The sequence below is a fragment of the Bacillus rossius genome, chromosome 12 (genome assembly GCF_032445375.1).
Source record: "Bacillus rossius redtenbacheri isolate Brsri chromosome 12, Brsri_v3, whole genome shotgun sequence".
In the NCBI taxonomy this organism is placed as follows: Eukaryota; Metazoa; Arthropoda; class Insecta; order Phasmatodea; family Bacillidae; genus Bacillus; species Bacillus rossius.
The window spans coordinates 53,384,715-53,407,204 of NC_086339.1; the positions used below are offsets into that span (position 1 = coordinate 53,384,715).

A 22,490-nucleotide genomic window follows, 5' to 3' on the forward strand; every position below is an offset into this window, starting at 1 on the left:
AAATCGGTGGACGATCGTTAAATTACATAATATTAATAATTAAAACGACGAAAATATGATTGAAAAGTCAAATCGATGGTTGTTCCAATTGAGTGGAAGAGAGATGCCACGCATGCGTACAATGAGCATGAAGAGAGATGCCACGCATGCGTACAATGAGCATAACAGTACACATCCGTAGTGGGACATCCGTAGTGGGACAATGTGCGTTACGGGACACTTTTTCGTGCGTGCAGCCGGCGTTCATCGATTTATTAGACGTTGTCACGTCAAAAATAGTCAAAACGTTTTGCTGTGTCCCGCGTCCAAACATGTTAACAAGCTACGTTTTGCAGGGACATAGTTATAGGTCCCAGAAGTTTAGTTATTTTATAGGGCCCTGCTTAGAAAAAAATTCCATTTTTCCTGTTTGAAAGTCAACCTTCATATTAGGGATAAATTGGGTATACGGAGTACTAAGTCTCATACTTTAAAAAGGGTTGTCCTTCCTATCTTTGTTGTACTGCCTGACTACCTTGCATCGGACCTTTTCCAGGTTTTTGAGGGCTCGTCCCAATTCCTATGTATTAGACGAGAGCTATGCCCCTGGGAAAGCAGGCTCGAGATGCGCCAAACATTCAAAAGGGGGTCAGCCAATTCTCTTTCTAAAAACAGCTCGGTGGGAGTGAACCCTGTGGCTCCATGCCAACTTATGTTAAATGACAAGTTTAAAAATTCCAAGGATCCATTCCATGTTCTGTGATTTTGCTCGTGGTAAATGGTTAACACCGTTTTAATACTCTTGTGGACCCTCTCTACGTAGTTAGGGTCAGGATTATAAGGGCCGGTGGTAATGTTCCCAATGCTCCACCGAAAACACATGTCTTGGAACTTTTTAATGGTGAAGTATTTGGCGTTGTCCAAAACTAGACTATCCGGTCCACCAAAACGTTTCCAAACCTTTTGCGACAGGGACTTCACGATTTGCTCTGATTTCATGTCTCTGAGAGGCATGAAAATGTTTATATTAGTAAAACCATCCACCAATACCAGCGAACAGTTGTTACCTCCTCGCGACCGTGGTAGTGGCCCAAAAAAGACAATGAAACCCCGCTCCCAGGGTTGCGTGGGCAGTTGCACCACATACTGGCCCACCTTGGTGTTGGTGGCCTGTTTTACTCGTTGAAATTCCTCACATTTCCGCACATGTTCATCTACACCGGCCTGTAGGTGCTCCCAATAGAAAATACTAGTCAGCTTTTGAACCTTTTATCCGATTCTCCCACATTTCCCCACGAGCCCATCATGATAGTACATCTATCACTAGCTTGGGGACGTAGAGCCTCTCTTTCTCTCCCTCAGGACAAAAGTATAACAAAACCTTATGTATCTGAAAATCTTTAATTCCACCTGATTACACTTTCCGCACCAGTTATTGAGTGTAGGGATCCTGACTCAACCTTTCCTTCAGTCGTACAAACAGCTCAAGTTCCACGCACAACAAATTGCATCCTAATTCCTCTCCCGACGAAATGTTCTCAGACATTACTAGTTGGAATTCCTTCTCATCAAACATGCGCGAAAGCGCGTCGGTGACTTTTTCTTCCCCTTGATGTGGACCGTGTCAAAATTGAAATGTGTGAGCCGGATTATCCAACGCCCTATATTCCCGAAATGTCGCGGATGTGCAAACAGCCAGGTCAATGCTTGATTGCCAGTCCAAAGGTCAAACCAAGCATGCTACAAGAATTTATCGAACCGCTCCACCGCAAAGATACACGCTAGAGCTTCATTCTCATAGCAACTATCCTTTTTTCATGTGAGTTCAGTGCTATGCTGGCGTTCATAATGGGTTGTAGACCCTTACTAAAATCCTACAGGAGAACGGCTCTCAGAGCCATACTGGAGGCATCTACCTGCACAACAAATTTGCGCTCGATTTCTGGCAGCGCCAAAATGGGAGGATTAGCTATAGCAGTTTATAAGCTTTAAATTTTTTTTCTCTCGGCACCCCTCCCTCAAATTTCACTCCCTTATTTCAGTGGGGCACACAAATCAGCATAATTGTCAATAAATTTGCTGAAGTAGCCCAGCATTCCTTGAAACTTCATGATGTCCCTGGAATTTTTGGTCTCAAGGAAATTTACATTAGCAAAGATTTTTCTTCATAAATTATCATTTTTCCCTTCCCCATGATGAAACCGAGGAACTTAATTTCCTATCGATCCCAAAACACATTTTCAGGATTTACCATAAGACCGGCCTCCTTTAGTTTTTGCAACTCTAAGTTGATGTGTGTGAGATGTTCCTCAAAGGAGTTGGAGTAGATGGAGATGTCATCTGGAAAACTGATGACAATGCTAAACTGGTATTCCTGAAGAATGCTGCACAGGATACGGGACAAACACTGCGACCCAAGGATCACTCCAAAGGGAACATGCTGCCGTTGTTAGTCCGTACAGGGAGTGATAAAACCCGTGATGTGGCTACTGTCAGGATCCAACACGCATTGGTTAAATGCCGCATGAAGGTCCAAGACGGTAAAGTACTTAGTTTTCCCCAAATACTGAAGCACGACCTTGACCTTAATAATAAAATCTGAACGACTTAACAGAATTTGATGAGGTCTGATTTGTTGGTTAGACATTTTCATTATGAAGACCTGGATATACAGAAATATACAATACAATGTAAAGTTTAAAAACAATTTACAAAATATTTATCATGAAATAAACGTTTAAAACAAAAAAAAAATTAAATTATAAAAAATATCGACTGAAAATTAAAAATAACATGGCTAAAACCCATATAAAATCAAATCTTCCAATGAAATATATTTTATTGATTTTCTTTTATAATTGCATAATAGAATGTTTATAAAAAAATGAAAATAACTAAAAAATTGTAATACATTGTCACAAGGTGTTTGTCCACGGTTGATTGAAGAGTTAGGTAGCGTGTCTTGGCAGTGACCTGCAGCTCGGTGTAATGCAGGCAGTGCAGTTGCGTTCAGGTGAGAAGGTCGGGCAGGGCATTCTCCGCCACGTGCCACTCGGCTGTCACGAGGCGAGCGGGCGCCAGCACGGTGGGCGTACTGCTTGCGGGCTGAGGCCCGGTCCACCGCGTCTCTCTTGGGCTCTCGGCCCGGACGGCGCGTCCTGCAGTTCCAAGTTAGGCCCACAAGGTGTCGCTCCTAGAGAAACTACAGGTAGTACATTTTAACCGTGATTAATCATTAGGGACCGTACAATTGTGCGGGTTCAATGACCTGTAGGATGAACTCCATAGTTCTACTTACACTCGGTCAAATGTGACCCACTCATTGGCTGCTGTCTTGTGAGACGTCCCAACGTAGTAGCCTGTGATTCGATACAGCTTTGGTTGGGTGTTTCTCATTGGCCCAGAGTCATCTAGGTGAGTTGTGAGCCAATAACAGAGGCTGCATTGAGGTATAACTAGAGACCGGAAAAATTCGAGAATTCATTTCGCGATAGGCTAAAATAGAAATAGTTATACCTCAGTGCTGCCTCTGCTATTGGCTCACAACTCACCTGGATGACTCTGAGCCGATGAGAAACACTCAACCAAAGCTTTATTGAATCACAGGCTGCTACGCTGGAACGTCTCACAAGACAGCAGCCAATGAGTGGGTGACATTTGACCGAGTGTACGTAGAACTATGGAGTTCATCCTACAGGTCATTGAACCCACGAATTTTTCCGGTCCCTAGGTATAACTATTTGTCTTTTAGCCTATCGCTAAATCAACTCGCGAATTTTTCCGGTCTCTATTAATCATTGACCCACCGTGTTCTTAGCTGTTCCGCCGAAACATCTTCATGTTCGTGAATGTTGTCAATTTTATTTAATAATGGCCCGAGGCTGGATATTAAGTCAATCTATACTGGAGTGTTTGATCCAAATCCAAACTAACAGTAAAGTAACATTTATTTCACGGTGTGAGGGGCTAGCAGGCCTCGTTTCTTTAATAATCAGTTTTCTAATTAATGAATGGTTGCCAGATCTTCTTTGTGATGTCCTTTTAAGAAAATAAAATAAATACAGAGTCCAGTCAAAAACATTTATACTGAATAAAACCAATTGTAGTACTCAGTTTGTATTACATCATTTTGTTTGAATATAAGTTGCTTTTCAGTTCACGTCTGTTAGACAGTATAAGTACATTATACATTTACTAGTTTAGTTTTTCATTTCTGAAGGATTAATGGTTTTATTTAAATTATTGTTTGGTGAGTGGCTGTCTACTGTTCAAAAGCGACCCAGGTTCCCCTATTGCATACTTCTTTGTGCTAATAAGAGGTGTAGGCACCCCTGATACCTGGTGAGGCAAGATTCACTACATTTCAGGGTGGTGGAAGCTTAATTTTGAAGATGTTAGGAGTACCCGTTAGTCAAACAAAGTGTCATATTTTATTTTCAGATCATTTGTTATTTACCCAGCATCTTCTACCCACCATTTATTCATTTCATATTTTCAATACATTTCAGTTTTATTATCACTGTCATAACTTCTCATCCACATTTCCACCATTCGTTAGGTCTCTCCGGATACCTACATGACATTAATTTTCTTTATAGCATTTAGTTATCTTAGAGGTTTTTCATATGTGATTTGCATAACAATAAATTTATTTTTTATAATTGTTTATATTTTGGTTTCAAGCTCTTCTTTTACTAAAAATTGTTTACAGTTCTTTTAAATTATACATTTTATTGACTATTTCTGTGCATTACTGTCTCCGGAATGAAAATATCTCGTGAACGAAACAATCATCGAATTCTGTCAAGCAGTTCAGATCCTATAATTGTTTTTATTCTCTCGTCATTCGTTCACATTGCGACCTTTTCAATTCTCTCAAAGCTCAACTAAATGAAACAAAACTTAAGGAAAGATATCATTCAATAGTTCAATTTTTTTTTCCCGTAAGGGTGCACAGATAGAAGTGTGAATCATATACTTAATGCTGGTATGGATCTGGGTATTTCTTCATTTGGGGCCGAATTGTGATGCGCACACCTCCCCCGCCCTCTTACAAGAGGCATTATTTGTTTTCCAACAGTACGTAATGCATAAAATTCTAAAGCATATTTTGTCAAAATTTTAAGTTGAATGTTATCAAACCCAGTGTTCCTACCAGGGTTTAAATTTATGTTTTATTTCACGGTCTCTGCGGAATAATGCCGCGCAAAATCAATAGAAAAATGATTATAAAGATCACTATTGAAAAAACTATTTTGATAATTAGTAAAATATAAGTATGAATAAACAGTCAAATAATGTTATTCCATTTTACTGTCTGCCTATTATTTTAAACTTTTCGTAGTTTACAGAAATTTGGTTAGCCCATCCTCAACCTTCTATAACCCTGACACGGAAAAGACACCCCCCACTGCTCCTACTGTCCGCCACTGCCCCCTACTGTCCGCCACTGCCCCCTACTGTCCCCCACTGCCCACACTGTACTCTCACTGCCCCCCTACTTGCCCCTACTGTCCAACTGCCCCCACCACCCCCACAGCACCTACTGTTCCCACTGCCCGATACTGTCCCCTACTGCCCCATACTGTCCGCCACTGCCCCCATGTTCTCTCACTGCCCCCTACTGGCTCTTACTGTCCCACCACTGCCCCCATTGCCCCCATTACCAACGCTGTTCCCCCACTGCCCCCACTGTCCTCTCACTGCCCTTACTGGCCCCTACTGTCCCCCCACTGCGCCCACTGCCGTCACTGACCCCTTCCCGTTATTGCCTTAGTACGTCCGTGGACGGTTCCTTACAATATGTCATGGCCGTTTTCTTCCCCGTCACATTAATTATTGTTTGTTTTTTCTACCCTCAACCTCATTAAATAAAAGTTTGTAAGTAAAAAAGGGGGGGGGGTCAATAACAGGCCAGCCGTACGTTAATTAAACCCTACCACATATTTAAGTGTATAACCATAACTAAATCCCTTCCGTTGTCTTACTCAGCTACTCACGAATAGCTGCGAAGTATAAGATAACGCAATTGTATAACTAATCGAATATTTACAAATACAAGATTAAATGTATTTTTATAATTTATTGAAATTATGTAAAACGTAGAGAGAATTGGTTTTACTAAAAAAGAAAAAAATGGGAATGAACACATTATCTTAAACCCAAATACAAAAAAAAAATTAAAATATTATTTATAAAAACGAAAAATTATACATAATTTATTTTGAGACAATGTAAAATTACTCTTCATTTCTTGAAAAACAGTTCATCATAATCGGATTTTTTTTCTTTCTTTTTCAGGAGCATGTTTCCTCCCAACCTAGTGCAGGCTTGTGTGGCCCAGGTGAGTGAAGCCTGAAAGCATAAAATAAAAACAAATAGAAAACGTTTCATGATTTGACAAGGGTGTGAAAAATATGCATGTATCGTGTAAGGTTGTTAGGATGTGAAAATACTTTAATAACTTAAACACACTTTGACACCCATAAAAATATGAGCGAAACACTGTGTGATAATTTTTCCTCCCTTACACAGAATAACTTAATATTTTTACCATGACAAATATTTGTCATATCTATCACTACTATTTGCTTACGAAAGAACCGATAGAAATAAAATAGAATAATACGTAGAAAAATTGGGGAAATATTTAACGTCTGCACTGCCACAGTGATGTTGGGCACAAAAAAGTCTACAGACGGTGGAAGGAACAAAACTCAATCAAATATTCAATAATGCTTACTTGTTACTTTCAGCGTGCTAAAGTCTAAAACTGTTGTCTTGCCTCGGTTGCCTTCTTCTTCCATCCCACGTCTTGTATTGCCGTCAATAATATAACATCGTTTTCAAATCGATTTACTAGTGCTCAAATCATAACATCATCACCCACGTAATGTTTCATCTGACAATGATATCTTCGCTATTTTTTACAGTTGTGTTCGTCTTGTCAGGTTTTTTTATGGTACCCGACTTCACATGGGTAGATTAAAAAAATTAACATAAAAAGTTTCCTTTTCAGAATATTTATAGTATATTAATACTTAAATAAATGTCAAGTTCCAACTTTCCTTTGCACATACCCCTTACACTCAAGTTTATTTTACCAAAACTGTGTCGTCGATATGATAGCAAAGACAATTCCACAAAGACTGTATTTAAATCAAAAAAATGGTGTTTATTTGCGAGATATTAGATGTATAAGGTTTATAAAAGATCATATTCAGAACGTACGTGGAGATATTTATGAGTTATATCCGTAAAGGTTAAATACGCGTAAGCCAATAATGCAATCGGTTTGGTAGCGTTTTTCCGGTTTTAAACATACTTCTTTATTTTATGGAAATAAACTCTTTTTAAATAAACTACATCTGAAATAATGCAGCCTTATAACAGTGAAATAATCTTTTTAATCAGATCAGTAGTTTTTAAGTTTACTTCTTACAAACGAACAAACTCACACTCCTTTACATTTAATTTTTACAGATTTTTTTAAATACAAATCGTAAACTAAATTTTTTTGCGAATTGTTTAAATTCTCAGGAACCTATTCCCAAACGTTACTTGTATTTGTTACTATATTACTTTCATTTAATTGCTTATTAATATATTATTTGTATAAAAACACCATAAAATCTACAGTTTTATTTCAAGCTTGATGAATTTTGTAAACACGAAGTTCAAAGTAAGAGGAAAATTACTGTATTCATCTGAATTTAAAAAAAAAAATACCCTATCCCCTTTTTCCTCAACTATTAAAATGTCAGTGTAAGGGGTCTATTTTAAGTTTCTTTTTCGTTTCCACCTGTCGTTTCAATTTCTTGTATTCTAACTACGCTCTGAAACAAACTTGCACTCACTGTGATGTCAAAAATGCTCAGGGGCCATCACTTTCTGTGGCAGGTATTAGCTTGGAAACGCCATGTTTGTGTCACATGAAAAATTTGTATGTGGCTTGCTCAAGAGTCGATAGTTTGTTTGTTTGAGCTCCATATAAAATAAGGAAAAAAAAAAAAAAATTTTTGTACCCTTAAGCTTTAAAGGAAAGTTTTCTAAAGAATTTTAAAAATATATATTTTTGTTTGCTTGGTTATTTTCTGTCGAAATAAAATTTACTTTTTACATGATATTTCGAGGGGAAAAAATTGCGAGTGAGTCTTTCAGTACTCGCTAGAGATGTATAAACTTCTATCCTGTGACGAGCACATTCACGTGTTCTCGTGTTGCAAATACACTTATAATACGGAACTCGGACACGAAATTTAAAGTATAACTCTTAAAAATAATGCCAAGGGTGAAAAATTTACAAAAAGTATTCAGTTTAGGGGAAAAATGTAAAAAATTTTACCCCTGTTTGAAACCTAACTATAATTATGTTTGAAAAGATGGTAGTAGTGATTTCTCGAAAGTACCGAACGCGTCACATGTAAATACCTCAGCGCTGATCCTGTGACATTTCTCCCTAGACAGGAATTATCATCGCCTGAGATTTTTGTTATACTTCTTTAGGTGTGTTGAGTGTGAAATTTTATTAGGCCTGTGCATCAGAAATACAATGGAATAAGCGCGCATTACACAACAGGATGTCAACAAGTTGAGAGTCAAATGCACATGAAAACAGAAACTGATGTAGTCACGAGCCGAAGTTGTTAAGATGGCGGACCCTCGTGTGACAACACGCACCCGTACATATTAACTTTCGTGAACATCGTTGGATGCACTACGCGTATTGGTGTGCCAAAGGAAACTTTATGGCGTTGAAACTATCCTGGAATACATTTTGTAATCTTGAATATTCTTAACACGATGTAATCGTAATTAAAAAAATACCTTTAATTTATTAGCCAGGGAAATTAAATTGGAACAAACATAGTGTCAAAGATATTTAACATATTATTAGTTTCATAAAGCTTAACAAACGTGGTGCTATCTTTTGGGTGATTTTCAAACCTAAGGTTGCATTACAATAGATACATTAAAATGAAATTAACCAGGAACATAAAAAAATATATATACTGTAATACGAAGTGCATGTATATTTGTTTTTGCTTAAATGACAGAAACCTGTCTGAAAATACTTCCTATAAACCAAACTTCTCCTTATTGAGTTGATTCCACATTAAAAAGTCAACAGTAAATATTTCATCACGATTTCTCTTATTCAACATGGTTTCGAATACATGTTGGCTAACAATTTCTTGTTTCTCTACAACATGACGAACGCTGCGCCATCTCTTTATTTCATTTTTAACTAAGGATTGTCAAAATCGTAATGAGTATTTTTAAGTTTTCATATTCCTTTTTAAGACAATAAAATATAAAATAAAGTATTAAATTATAGCTGCACTCAAAAAGTAGAGGTAGTTCGGCACACCGATGTGCTTAGTACACCGGCCGATGCTCGCGAAAGTGAATTTTTAAGGATGAGTCACCCGGGTCCGCCATATTTTCGAGATTTTGGTGAAATCCACCGATGACAGCACTGGGTTTACATATTTCCGTTCCATAATAGACTTCCGTTCCATTCACGAAACTGCTCGTACCACACGCCGTGTACCGAGAGAATTCTCCTGTTCATCGCCATGCCTCTACAAGAAGCCTCTTGAGTGTAGAGCCTTGGCAGAGCCGGGTACTTCTGCCAGTCTCCAGTCACACTGAACCAGAAAGTCTCAAATCGGTCCAAGCGTTTGGGCATTTAGCTGACGTCTTGTGGTACTTGGCGATATCGGAATATCAAATGTATCGCTGTGTCTCTTGAAGTTCACCGTGTGGCGACGACTAGCGTTGCCACGTCAAAACTGAACTCGACGACCAATATTTTAAGAAACTCAGACAAATTCACTAATCAAATATACCCCACTTACTTTTTTGTTTCACTGCTAAACAATGTCTCTGTTTTTAACACTGAAAAATTATTTCTTTACGTAACATACATTAATTCAGTAACAAATTTTCAACCTATAAATTCTTATATTACTTGTTTCTATACTTAGGTTATGTTACAATAATACTTTTTTTTTCTTTTTATTGAGAATGACTGGACATAATTTTGGATCTCTTTTTTTTCTAGTATCAAACAGTGCTGATAGAGCCAACGCCTGAAGAATATGAAGGTACGTAAAAATTAAATATTTTTATGCATCTGAATTTCCTTTTACAGAAAAAAGTATAAGACTATCCATTATAAACACATTTTAGTTTTAATTACTATTGATTGATAATTGTAGAATAGTCTAATAGCTTTGGCGAAAATCATTAGCTATTTCCGTGAAGGGTACCTACATTACGGAAAAGGTATGAAAAGCCACAACCTTCCAAATAGCAGCCAGAACCGTTTATGCATTCTCCAAACAAAATAAAAATTTTGAATCACGGGTTGGAATTACCGTGGGAAAAAACCAAAGGTTCTATATTTGAGCGCTTAGTGATTTCCCGGCCTAAGGAAAGTTTTCTTTGGCCAAATTCTGATTATTTTTTTGTAAAATATCTAGCTTCAACAGTATCGCGGATATTTTTCTTCACTGTACTCTCAGTAAGGCATTGTGATACAGATGTTTTGAATACATGGGATGCATTTGGATTCTGTTTATAAAATCACTTGTGTACCAATGCTTTAATATCCATGCATAAAGAAAATTTTTATTCGTCCACCACACAGCAAAAATAAAGACGAGAGCTTAGTTAAATGTTTTCATACGCTAATTTTGTGAAATAATAAAATTGTAAAAAAAAAATTAAACGTCATTATTGCACCAGTTTTATCGTAATTGATATGTCATGAAAAGTAACTCATTTAGTGACCTAAAATCTCAAAAGGTGCAAAGGCATTACATTTATTTTCTTAAATGTTTTCATACTTAGCTGCACGCATACCACAAAAAAAAATATTTTTTTTAAATTTATTAATACAGTGGCATTTTCACAGTTGTATTTCAAAATGTCGTGGGTTTATTTGAATATTTTTTTAACCAACAGAAACAGATGCAAATCTTTTTCAGTCAAAAATCAAATTAAATTGTGTTTTAACAAATAAAACATCCAGAAGAAAATGGTTTGCATTTCCTAACTTCTTCTAACAGTAGGAAAACGTTTCCTTCCAGTTATCAACTTTTTTCTCTTAACCCCACAGTATGTTCATATCAACGTTAATATACCTACCATATTGTGACTTTTATTTCACTTGAAGTCACTTAGACATCTAAGGCAACTTTCCTCACGGCTCCATCTGTCCATCAGTGGTGGCTGGTCACAAGTTGCAAAGCGAGCTTGCATTTGCTCAAAACTGTACCGGATCGCTTTCTGCGTTATAAACATTTTTGAAAAACTACATACCTATACAAAGGTATAGCAATTTTACTTTTTGACGTGTTGTTTTGAAAAACTAGTACAGTTAGTGTAATTTTAGACAAATTTTTCTAAACAACCAAATTGTGACGATACACGAATGTTCATCTCTTATTATAATAAATGACGTGTTAATTCAAACATGTGCATGTATATATAAATTTACACATATCAAGTGTTAAATTAATAAGTGTTTCTTTTTGTCAGTAGGTAGGCTACACTGTATTTGTAGGCACGCACACATACGCCACTGTATGAGTAAAACATATTTGTCAGAGTAAATCTTCAACCACCAAGGAACTGCAAAAAGTGTATTTTGACATTTACACAATGATATCCCATCACTTATCGATTTGTCAGTGCGTGCGATGGTCACGATGAAGAAATATATTAGTACAAATTTATATGTTAATATTGTTAATGCCAATTTGTTAAAAGATGTATTCAAATGAACTGAAAGCTGTGATAAAAATATGCATACATATGTAAATTTATATATTACAGAGTAAATACACACCGACAGCTTTGACATATTTACCAGGCCATAGAAGTTGAAATTTTCCAATTTTGATAATACTTTTGCTAGTACACGAAGTAAAAAATATCAACGCATTTAGGTGTAAAATTACTCTAACGTCGCTAGAGAAATTTCTGCCACATACATTTTGTGTAAAAGTGCACAAATTTGTTTTTGGAAAATTTGTTGGTGGAAATTACAGCCACTGAAACTAATTGTGCATGTGCATTCAACTAAACTCCACGTGTGAAGCTTCCGCCTAGCCGCTTGTTAAAAGACCGGTCACTAAAGACCCTGGCATAATAATTGTCCATAACTATATTGGACAGTATATTTGGAGAGGTAGCCATGGACGGAAAATGGATACCAATTTTCTTCTTCAAATAAAGAAACCTCAAATGACCAATTACCAATTTGTGTCTGTCAAATCTGTTTTAAATAACATCACTATCATTTTTATTTTGTTTTCAGCTCTCTCTAAATTTTCAAATTTATTCTTATTTTTAATTTTAATAACGCAACTAAGTGGTTAATGAATTTTTTTAATTGTTATGGTTTTTGAGCATTTTGAAATTTTTAAAGCAGCTAAATATATATCTGTCATATGATCAAATATGTGGTCAGTGATTTTTAAAGTTATACCTTTTTAGATGTGAACTGGTTTCTTCCCAGTATTGCCTGGCCCAATTTCGCTGTCCTCTAGGCAATCAACTACATACATTCAGCTCCCAGATATTTGCTAGGGGATGTAATAAATCCCACCCAAAAATTTTGACTTTCAGCTAAAACGTCAATGCCCCCAAGACTAATTCATGACATAATTATAACTTTACTAAGCACTTATGTAAATTTATTAGTAGTATGTAAATGGCGGTACTGGCTCTTGTTCCGGTGCTAGGATTAGGATGGGGGCTATGATCGACCACCCTGAAGCCACAGCGGCCATTATGGATAACCTTGACCTTAAACTTTAACCTTGACCTTTTAACATGACCTTGAGAGTGGTCCTATGGCTTTGACCTTGAATGTTTAACTTAACTTTGGCCTTGACCTTGAACTTTTATCTTCAACTTTTACATAGACCTTGACTTTTGGCCTCATTCGCCATCTTTTATTCCGCCATATTTATATCGAGCGTCCCAATTCCCGAACATTGTAATTTCTGTAACTGTCGCCATCTTAAAATCAGTATTTTTTTGCTAAAAAATCGGGAATATTGTAAACTTTATTAAAAATTTTAATAAAGAAATTTTATTTAAAAATCCATTTACATCATGGAGTTAGATGTTCTTGGTTCGAATCTGACCTGGTCATTTTATTAAAAATGGCAACAGATCCTTCCTCCACGCAAGCCACTTGCAGACTGACCTCCCAACACTAATTTCAAAGCAGATATTACGCCAGACAGTATGACGTCATGGCAGCCATCTTGGGTCCGTCATCTTGTTGTCGTCTGATGGAGGTCGACATCTCATTTTAGTTTGCTATACGGCACTGTCGTCATATTAGTTTAACTTTTCCCTGATAGAGTTCAGTAATATTTATTACCATGGCGTCCGCCATCTTGACAGCCATCTTGGCCACCATCTGCAAATTCTATATATTTTAAGCCAAAAATTCAGGAATAATTAAAAATTCAGTAAAAAAATCACTTGTTAAAAATGATTAATTCGATCAGTATCTATCCTTGGTTCGATCTTTCCTTGATGTAATAAAATAAAAATAGACATTACCAAAGAATTAAAGTTTCGAGAAATAAAGCAACAAAATTACAAAATAAAAAAATTATTACAGAAATTCTACAAGTACAAAAAAACAAGCAAATAATAAAACGTTTCTCGATATCTACAGTCTTCTTAGAAGGTGAAGCGAATAATTTGCATGCCTTGTCATGTGTTTTCACGGCATCTGAACATGACAGTCGAATAACCAGCCACGTCCAGTTATTGGCCAGGTACATGCAGTCGGTGGCCAGACGCGCACAACCAGTTGGCTGGAAAGGTTATCACATCAAGTTAATGGCAAGGTGGCCACACGCGTCTATTCAGTGGTCAGGAACGCATGGCCAGATATGTGGCCAGTCACTTCCAGTTGTGCATCCAGTGGGTGATCAGGCACATCCAGTCAGTAGCAAAGCGGTATTTTCTGTCGATACTCGGTGAACATTTTAAACAGTTTATGTACAAAATCATGCGAATAGGCCAAGCGTCTCCGAACCAAGAGATAATTCTCGTCAATACTCGACCAACATTCAATGTCTGGCTTACAGACCAGACTTCTCTGAACCACGAGACTGACTCCTTAGTACAGACTTGTGGATGCTCTTTCGTCAAAAAGGGAGGTCATTCTGAAGCATAAACCAAATAGGCAGCACATTTGGAAGCACATTCGACAGAAAGGAAAATCATTTGGAAGCACAATCAAAAAAAAGGAGCAAAAAAGAAACCCCCCCTTTTTAAAGTACAATCAAAAATAAGCACATTTGGAAGCATATTAAAAAAGTAAGTATAATGTGAAGCACAATGAAAAAAGGAAGCATAATCGAAAGCACATTCGACAAAGAGGGAGCACATTTAGAAGCGCATTCAAGAAAAGAGCATTTTTGGAAGCACAATCAGAAAAATAAACACAAACGGAAACACAATTAAAAAGTAAGCACAATCGTAAAAATAATCAAAAGAGAATAACATTCAAAAAATATCACAATTGGAAGCACATTTGACAAAGAGGAACCACTTTTCGAAGCACAACCAAAAAATGAAAGTACCTACATTGAAAAACGGACGCACATTTGTGAGCACATTCAATAAAAAAGGCAGCACATTTTAAAACAGCACATTCAAGAAAAGAGGGTACATTCATAAAAAAATAAGAAGCTCATTTGGAAGAACATTAAAAAAAAAAGGAATCAAACTAAAAATTTAAGCACATTCAACGAATAGGACACAAATTTGTACGAAAATTCAACTTGGTAGGGTGCGATCACATCACATGGATACGATCTCATGGAAGGGATACGAACTAATCAGCGGGATACATTCTCATAAGAGGGACATGTTCTCGTCAGAGGGATGCGCTCTAGTCAGAGGGACTCATTCTTTTCAGAGGAATTCGATGTCATCAGAGGGATACGATATCAACAGTAGAATACGATACGCAGATATGACTACGTGAGTAGTATAGGAATGTATGTCCTGAAACTGGCCTCTGGCTGTGGAGCCTGTGGAGCCGTCCGCCATCTTGGATTGTAACGTCACGGCGGCCATCTTGGACCAAAAATTCCTCAAAATTCCTCAAAATTGACTCAAAATGACTCAAAATTTCCCGTTTTAAGAAAAAATTTCCCGTTTTAAGAAAAAATTTCCCGTTTTCGAGGGAAAATTTCCCATTTTATTCCTTAAAAATACCAGCGGCTGAAAATTCCTAAAACTGGCTTAAGCATCCTTAACTCAAGCCACCGTTAAGCCATTTATAGGATTATGACCTCACAGTTGCAGTTTCCGTTACGCCCGCCATCTTTAACTTTTTGATTTATTATCCGATTTTATGAAATTTTTTTTAAAAATTATAAAAAAATTCATTCAATAAAATTTTAATATTTTTTTTATAAAAAATATACTTTTACGACACGGAGTTCGGAGTCCTCGGTTCGACCCCGACGAGGGAAAAAAAATTTAAAATGGCGGCCGATCCTTCCTCACAGTGGCTGCAGGCAGACTGACTCCCACCACTTTTTTTCAAAGCATATATATCGTCACCTAGTATGACATCATGTCCGCCATCTTGTCTTCGTTGCTGGAGAACACCATCTTGTTTTCGTCGGCGAGAGTGCGCTGACGACATGTTAGTTTAGTTCTTATCCGCCAGAGTGCAGTAATCATTTAATATTGCTGTGACACCCGCCATCTTGTCATTTGACCGCCATCTTGAAAATCCGTAATTATTTAGCTATAAATTCGGGAAAAAATCCAAACTTCATCAAAAAAATCACTCATTAATTTACATATTGATTCAATCCGCTCCAGTCCTTGGTTCGATACTTGATCGATACAATAATGTTTAATTATATGAAAAAAATAATAATAATTTCAATAAACCATGTACATCATTCTTAAGAGACTTTAAATCCTCTACTACCATCATCCTGTCCGACATCAAGACCAACATATTGGTAATTCATAATTTTAATGCTAGAGATTCGGGAAAAAGTTAAAAATTCATTAAATAAATTTGCAAACTATATACTGATTAATTAAGTCGATTAAGGTCCTTGGCACGATCCTGGACGAAGCTAAAACAACTTTAATTTTAAAAAAGTACCAGAAAAGTGTAAGGTTCGAGAAATAAAATACCACAAAGTCTTTTACAAACATAATATTTATTACACAATTTCTATCCTACTACAGGATCACTTGTGAAAGCCAGCAAACTTATAAACATTTAGCCCTGCATAGACGTGCAACGACTACTTCTTAGCTCCAACAGCTCCAAATGCTCCAACAGCTCCAACAGCTTCAAATGCTCCAAACGGCCTCCAAATGATTGACAGCTCCAAATGGCTCCAAATGCTCCAAACGGCCTCCAAATTCTTGACAGCTCCAAATGACTCCAACAGCTCCAAATGCTCCAAACGGCCTCCAAATGCTTGACAGCTCCAAATGGCTCCAACAGCTCCAACAGCTTCAAATGCTCCAAACGGCCTCCAAATGCCTGACAGCTCCAAATGGCTTCAGCAGCTCCAAATGCTCCAAACGACTCCAACAGATCCAAATGGCTCCAAATGCTCCAAACGGCCTCCAAATGCTTGACAGCTCCAAATGACTCCAACAGCTCCAAATGACCCAAATGCACCAAATGTCTCCAACAGCTCCAAATGCTCCAAATGCTTGACAGCTCCAAATGGCTCCATCAGCACCAAATGCTCCAAATGACTCCAACAGCTCCAAATGGCTCCAAATGCTTCAAACGGCCTCCAATTGCTTGAAAGCTCCAAATGACTCCAACAGCTCCAAATTCTCCAAATGGCTCCAACAGCTCCAAATGCTCCAAATGGCTCCAACAGCTCCAAATGCTCCAAAAGGCTCCAACAGCTCCAAATGCTCCAAATGGCTCCAAAAGGCTCCAAATGCTAAAAAGGCTCCAATTGCTCCAACAGCCTCCAAATTCTCCAACAGCCTCCAAATGATTAAGACAGCTCCAAATGGCTCCAAATGCTCAAAAGGCTTCAAAAGGCTTCAAATGCTACAACAGCCTCCAAATGCTCCAAAGGATCCAAAGTCTCCAAATGACTCCAACAGCTCCAAAAGGCTCCAAAAGCTTCAAAAGGATCAAATGCTTCAAAAGGATCCAAATGCTCCAATAGCTCCATCTTAAATTGGTTCCAACTGATTCAAATTACTTTTCTTATCGAACTTGGCATGATTACTGACATGACTTTATTAGTATACATTTTGACTGGCAGTGGTAATGTATTTTGCACCTTTAAGTTATAAGTTTTATTTAGAAATCAGATTTCGATAAATGGTAGATACTATTTGAAAAGAAAATATATTAATTTATCTTCAAGTTTATACACATATATTTAATTTAAGCCATTATTGTATGTAGCCAGCTTCCTTCAGTTCTTTGAGTATAAAGGATATTTCTTTAATGTTCGAATAGTTTCATGCACAAAGCGATCCATGTAGTAGTCGTAGCCTGTCAACTAATATGTTAGGATCTTCACATGAGGTATAATCAATCTCTTCTGCTGCGTTCATCATCCTTGCATGTTTATAATAAATATTATTATCTCTGGTGTCTATCGTTTTAACATCAACCACAAGGTCACTTTCGTCATCTTGCCAGTGATTATCACAAGCTTGATCAGGATAATTTATTTTATTACGACGTTTCCATCGTTTTGGTCTCAAGCCACCATCACAGTCTTCGCTCTTGCTTGCTTTTGGTGCTTCAGCACAGAACTCAATCATGTCAGCCTTAGATGTGTCAGCACAGTCTTCGTTCATGCCAGCTTCTGATGTGTCACCACAGTCTTCAATCATGTCAGCATCACAAACTTGATCAGGATAATTTATTTTATTACGTCGTTTCCATCGTTTTGGTCTCAGACAACCATCACAGTCTTCGATCTTGCCTGCTTTAGGTGCTTCAGTACAGTACTCAATCATGTCAGCCTCAGATGTGTCACCACAATCTTCAATCATGCCCGCTTCAGATGATTCATCAAAGTCTTCGACCTTGTAAGCTTCAGATGGTTCTCCATCTTTCTCATTTTCATGGAGACGACTAGATATTGGAGTAAATATCTTTTCATTTCTAATGTGGTTACAACTTCCTTCGTTTGTTTTAAATTTTAAATTATTATCTTGATCCAGATCAGTAATTTTAGCATTAGCTTTTTCGCCTTAGTTACTCTTCTGCGATGTTGTAGCCCAGTCTTCGTTACCTTTATTCATCTTAATTGTACAGGTCTTGTAATGTCTATCTAAGTAATATCTTCTACCAAAGGATTTCTGACACTGACTGCAATGAAATGGTTTTTGACAAGGACCCAAATTACACTCGCTTCTTTCATGTCGTTTAGCATTCTTTCTCAAGGTAAACACCTTGCTACAATATCTACAGTGATTACGTTTTGATACAGCAACAAATCCAGTTTCAGGATTCATATTAGTTACTGAGACTAATGCCAGATGCAAACTAAGAGTTTTAAATTAGATATATTACTTAAATAGAATTTTTTAATTATTTCATCAGCGAGAATTAATTTATCTCATTCAAAGGTACTTGTTGCAAGTAGTTCTGCTTTTCAACAACAGATGTCACCACATGTTACTTGCAGGTAAATAATATTTAGTTCTTTTATGCGGGATGCTCACTAACGATCGCAAAAGAAGGATGGCTTCGCTAGACTCCAAGGAGAAGGAAGTTCGTCCATCCTGTTAGTGCTTCTTAGATTTCACAGAGATTATTTGACTGAGTAATGATATTTTTTTTTTTAAATTTCCACCTGATAAAAATATTACAAGTGCTGATTTATTGGCAGAATTCCAATAATTAAATGCAACCTTGAATAAAAAATAACATGACTCATTAAGTAAAAAATTCTTCATGCAGAGATCAATTCCTAATCAGTAACCAGAAGCACTCGGAGAAAACCATCATATGTCTAGTCAAGAATAATCAGAAGCACCCAGAGAAAACCATCAAAGTATTGTCAAGAATAATCAGGAGCACACGGAGAAAACTGTCATAATATTGTCAAGAATAATCAGGAGCACACGGAGAAATCCACCATAATACTGTCAAGAATAAAGGGGAGCAACGGAGAAAACCACCATAATATTGACAAGAATAATCAGGAGCACACGGAGAAAACCGCTCGACCTTATTTGTTGAGATAGAGCGACGCTGGCGCTATCTAGGAACAAACAACAGAAACAAAGTCGACGGTATCCAAGATGGCGGCCTCCAGTGGAACAGAATAAAAAAAATCAGGAGCGACGTTGGCGCTCTTGATTTTTTTCTGTTCCACTGGAGGCCGCCATCTTGGATACCGTCGACTTTGTTTCTGTTGTTTGTTCCTAGATAGCGCCAGCGTCGCTCTGTCTCAACACATAGGGTCGAGCGGTTTTCTCCGTGTGCTCCTGATTATTCTTGTCAATATTATGGTGGTTTTCTCCGTTGCTTCCCTTTATTCTTGACAGTATTATGGTGGATTTCTCCGTGTGCTCCTGATTATTCTTGACAATATTATGACAGTTTTCTCCGTGTGCTCCCGATTATTCTTGACAATACTTTGATGGTTTTCTCTGGGTGCTTCTGATTATTCTTGACTAGACATATGATGGTTTTCTCCGAGTGCTTCTGGTTACTGATTAGGAATTGATCTCTGCATGAAGAATTTTTTACTTAATGAGTCATGTTATTTTTTATTCAAGGTTGCATTTAATTATTGGAATTCTGCCAATAAATCAGCACTTGTAATATTTTTATCAGGTGGAAATTTAAAAAAAAAAATATCATTACTCAGTCAAATAATCTCTGTGAAATCTAAGAAGCACTAACAGGATGGACGAACTTCCTTCTCCTTGGAGTCTAGCGAAGCCATCCTTCTTTTGCGATCGTTAGTGAGCATCCCGCATAAAAGAACTAAATATTATTTACCTGCAAGTAACATGTGGTGACATCTGTTGTTGAAAAGCAGAACTACTTGCAACAAGTACCTTTGAATGAGATAAATTAATTCTCGCTGATGAAATAATTAAAAAATTCTATTTAAGTAATATATCTAATTTAAAACTCTTAGTTTGCATCTGGCATTAGTCTCAGTAACTAATATGAATCCTGAAACTGGATTTGTTGCTGTATCAAAACGTAATCACTATAGATATTGTAGCAAGGTGTTTACCTTGAGAAAGAATGCTAAACGACATGAAAGAAGCGAGTGTAATTTGGGTCCTTGTCAAAAACCATTTCATTGCAGTCAGTGTCAGAAATCCTTTGGTAGAAGATATTACTTAGATAAACATTACAAGACCTGTACAATTAAGATGAATAAAGGTAACGAAGACTGGGCTACAACATCGCGGAAGAGGAACTAAGGCGAAAAAGCTAATGCTAAAATTACTGATCTGGATCAAGATAATAATTTAAAATTTAAAACAAACGAAGGAAGTTGTAACCACATTAGAAATGAAAAGATATTTACTCCAATATCTAGTCGTCTCCATGAAAATGAGAAAGATGGAGAACCATCTGAAGCTTACAAGGTCGAAGACTTTGATGAATCATCTGAAGCGGGCATGATTGAAGATTGTGGTGACACATCTGAGGCTAACATGATTGAGTACTGTAGTGAAGCACCTAAAGAAGGCAAGATCGAAGACTGTGATGGCGGTCTGAGACCAAAACGATGGAAACGACGTAATAAAATAAATTATCCTGATCAAGTTTGTGATGCTGACATGATTGAAAACTGTGGTGACACATCAGAAGCTGGCATGAACGAAGACTGTGCTGACACATCTAAGGCTGACATGATTGAGTTCTGTGCTGAAGCACCAAAAGCAAGCAAGAGCGAAGACTGTGATGGTGGCTTGAGACCAAAACGATGGAAACGTCGTAATAAAATAAATTATTCTGATCAAGCTTGTGATAATCACTGGCAAGATGACGAAAGTGACCTTGTGGTTGATGTTAAAACGATAGACACCAGAGATAATAATATTTATTATAAACATGCAAGGATGATGAACGCAGCAGAAGAGATTGATTATACCTCATGGGAAGATCCTAACATATTGGTTGACAGGCTACGACTACTACATGGATCGCTTTGTGCAGGAAACTATTCGAACATTAAAGAAATATCCTTCATACTCAAAGAACTGAGGGAAGCTGGCTACATACAATAATGGCTTAAATTAAATGTATGTTTATAAACTTGAAGATAAATTAATATATTTTCTTTCCAGATGGAAGCTACCATTTATCGAAATCTGATTTCTAAATAAAACTTATAACTTAAAGGAGTAAAAAACGTTACCACTGCCAGTCTAAATGTATACTAATAAAGTCATGTCAGTAAACATGCCAAGTTCGATAAGAAAAGTAATTGGAATCAGTTGGAAACAATTGAAGATGGAGCTGTTGGAGCATTTGAATCCTTTTGAAACATTTGGAGCCTTTTGGAGCTGTTGGAGTCATTTGGAGCATTTGGAGCCTTTGGAGCATTTGGAGGCTGTTGTAGCATTTGGAGCCTTTTGAAGCATTTTGAGCATTTGGAGCCATTTGGAGCTGTTGGAGCCATTTGGAGCTGTCTTAATCATTTGGAGGCTGTTGGAGAATTTTGAGGCTGTTGGAGCAATTGGAGCCTTTTGAGCATTTGGAGCCTTTTGGAGCCATTTGGAGCATTTGGAGCCATTTGGAGAATTTGGAGCTGTTGGAGTCATTTGGAGCTGTCAAGCATTTGGAGGCCGTTTGGAGCATTTGGAGCCATTTGGAGCTGTTGGAGTCATTTGGAGCTGTCAAGCATTTGGAGCTGTCAAGCATTTGGAGCATTTGTAGCTGTTGGAGACATTTGGAGCATTTGGAGAATTTGGAGCTGTTGGAGTCATTTGGAGCTGTCAAGCATTTGGAGGCCGTTTGGAGCATTTGGAGCCATTTGGAGCTGTTGGAGTCGTTTGGAGCATTTGGAGCTGCTGAAGCCATTTGGAACTGTCAGGCATTTGGAGGCCGTTTGGAGCATTTGAAGCTGTTGGAGCTGTTGGAGCCATTTGGAGCTGTCAAGCATTTGGAGGCCGTTTGGAGCATTTGGAGCTGTTGGAGTCATTTGGAGCTGTCAAGAATTTGGAGGCCGTTTGGAGCATTTGGAGCCATTTGGAGCTGTCAATCATTTGGAGGCCGTTTGGAGCATTTGAAGCTGTTGGAGCTGTTGGAGCATTTGGAGCTGTTGGAGCTAAGAAGTAGTCGTTGCACGTCTATGCAGGGCTACATGTTTATAAGTTTGCTGGCTTTCACAAGTGATCCTGTAGTAGGATAGAAATTGTGTAATAAATATTATGTTTGTAAAAGACTTTGTGGTATTTTATTTCTCGAACCTTACACTTTTCTGGTACTTTTTTAAAATTAAAGTTGTTTTAGCTTCGTC

The 22,490-nt window shown here is 37.4% G+C and overlaps 1 protein-coding gene across 2 annotated transcripts in view; it reads left to right on the plus strand.

The window, feature by feature from the left end:
• Positions 1 to 22,490, plus strand: part of LOC134537944 (excitatory amino acid transporter 1-like) — a 528,042-nt gene that overhangs the window by 467,502 nt on the left and 38,050 nt on the right. For both annotated transcript variants that reach the window (XM_063378937.1, XM_063378938.1), the window contains exons 3-4: positions 6,280 to 6,322; positions 10,046 to 10,088. In XM_063378937.1, coding sequence (XP_063235007.1) covers positions 6,280 to 6,322; positions 10,046 to 10,088 — 86 coding nt within the window. The remainder of the gene's footprint in view (positions 1 to 6,279; positions 6,323 to 10,045; positions 10,089 to 22,490) is intronic.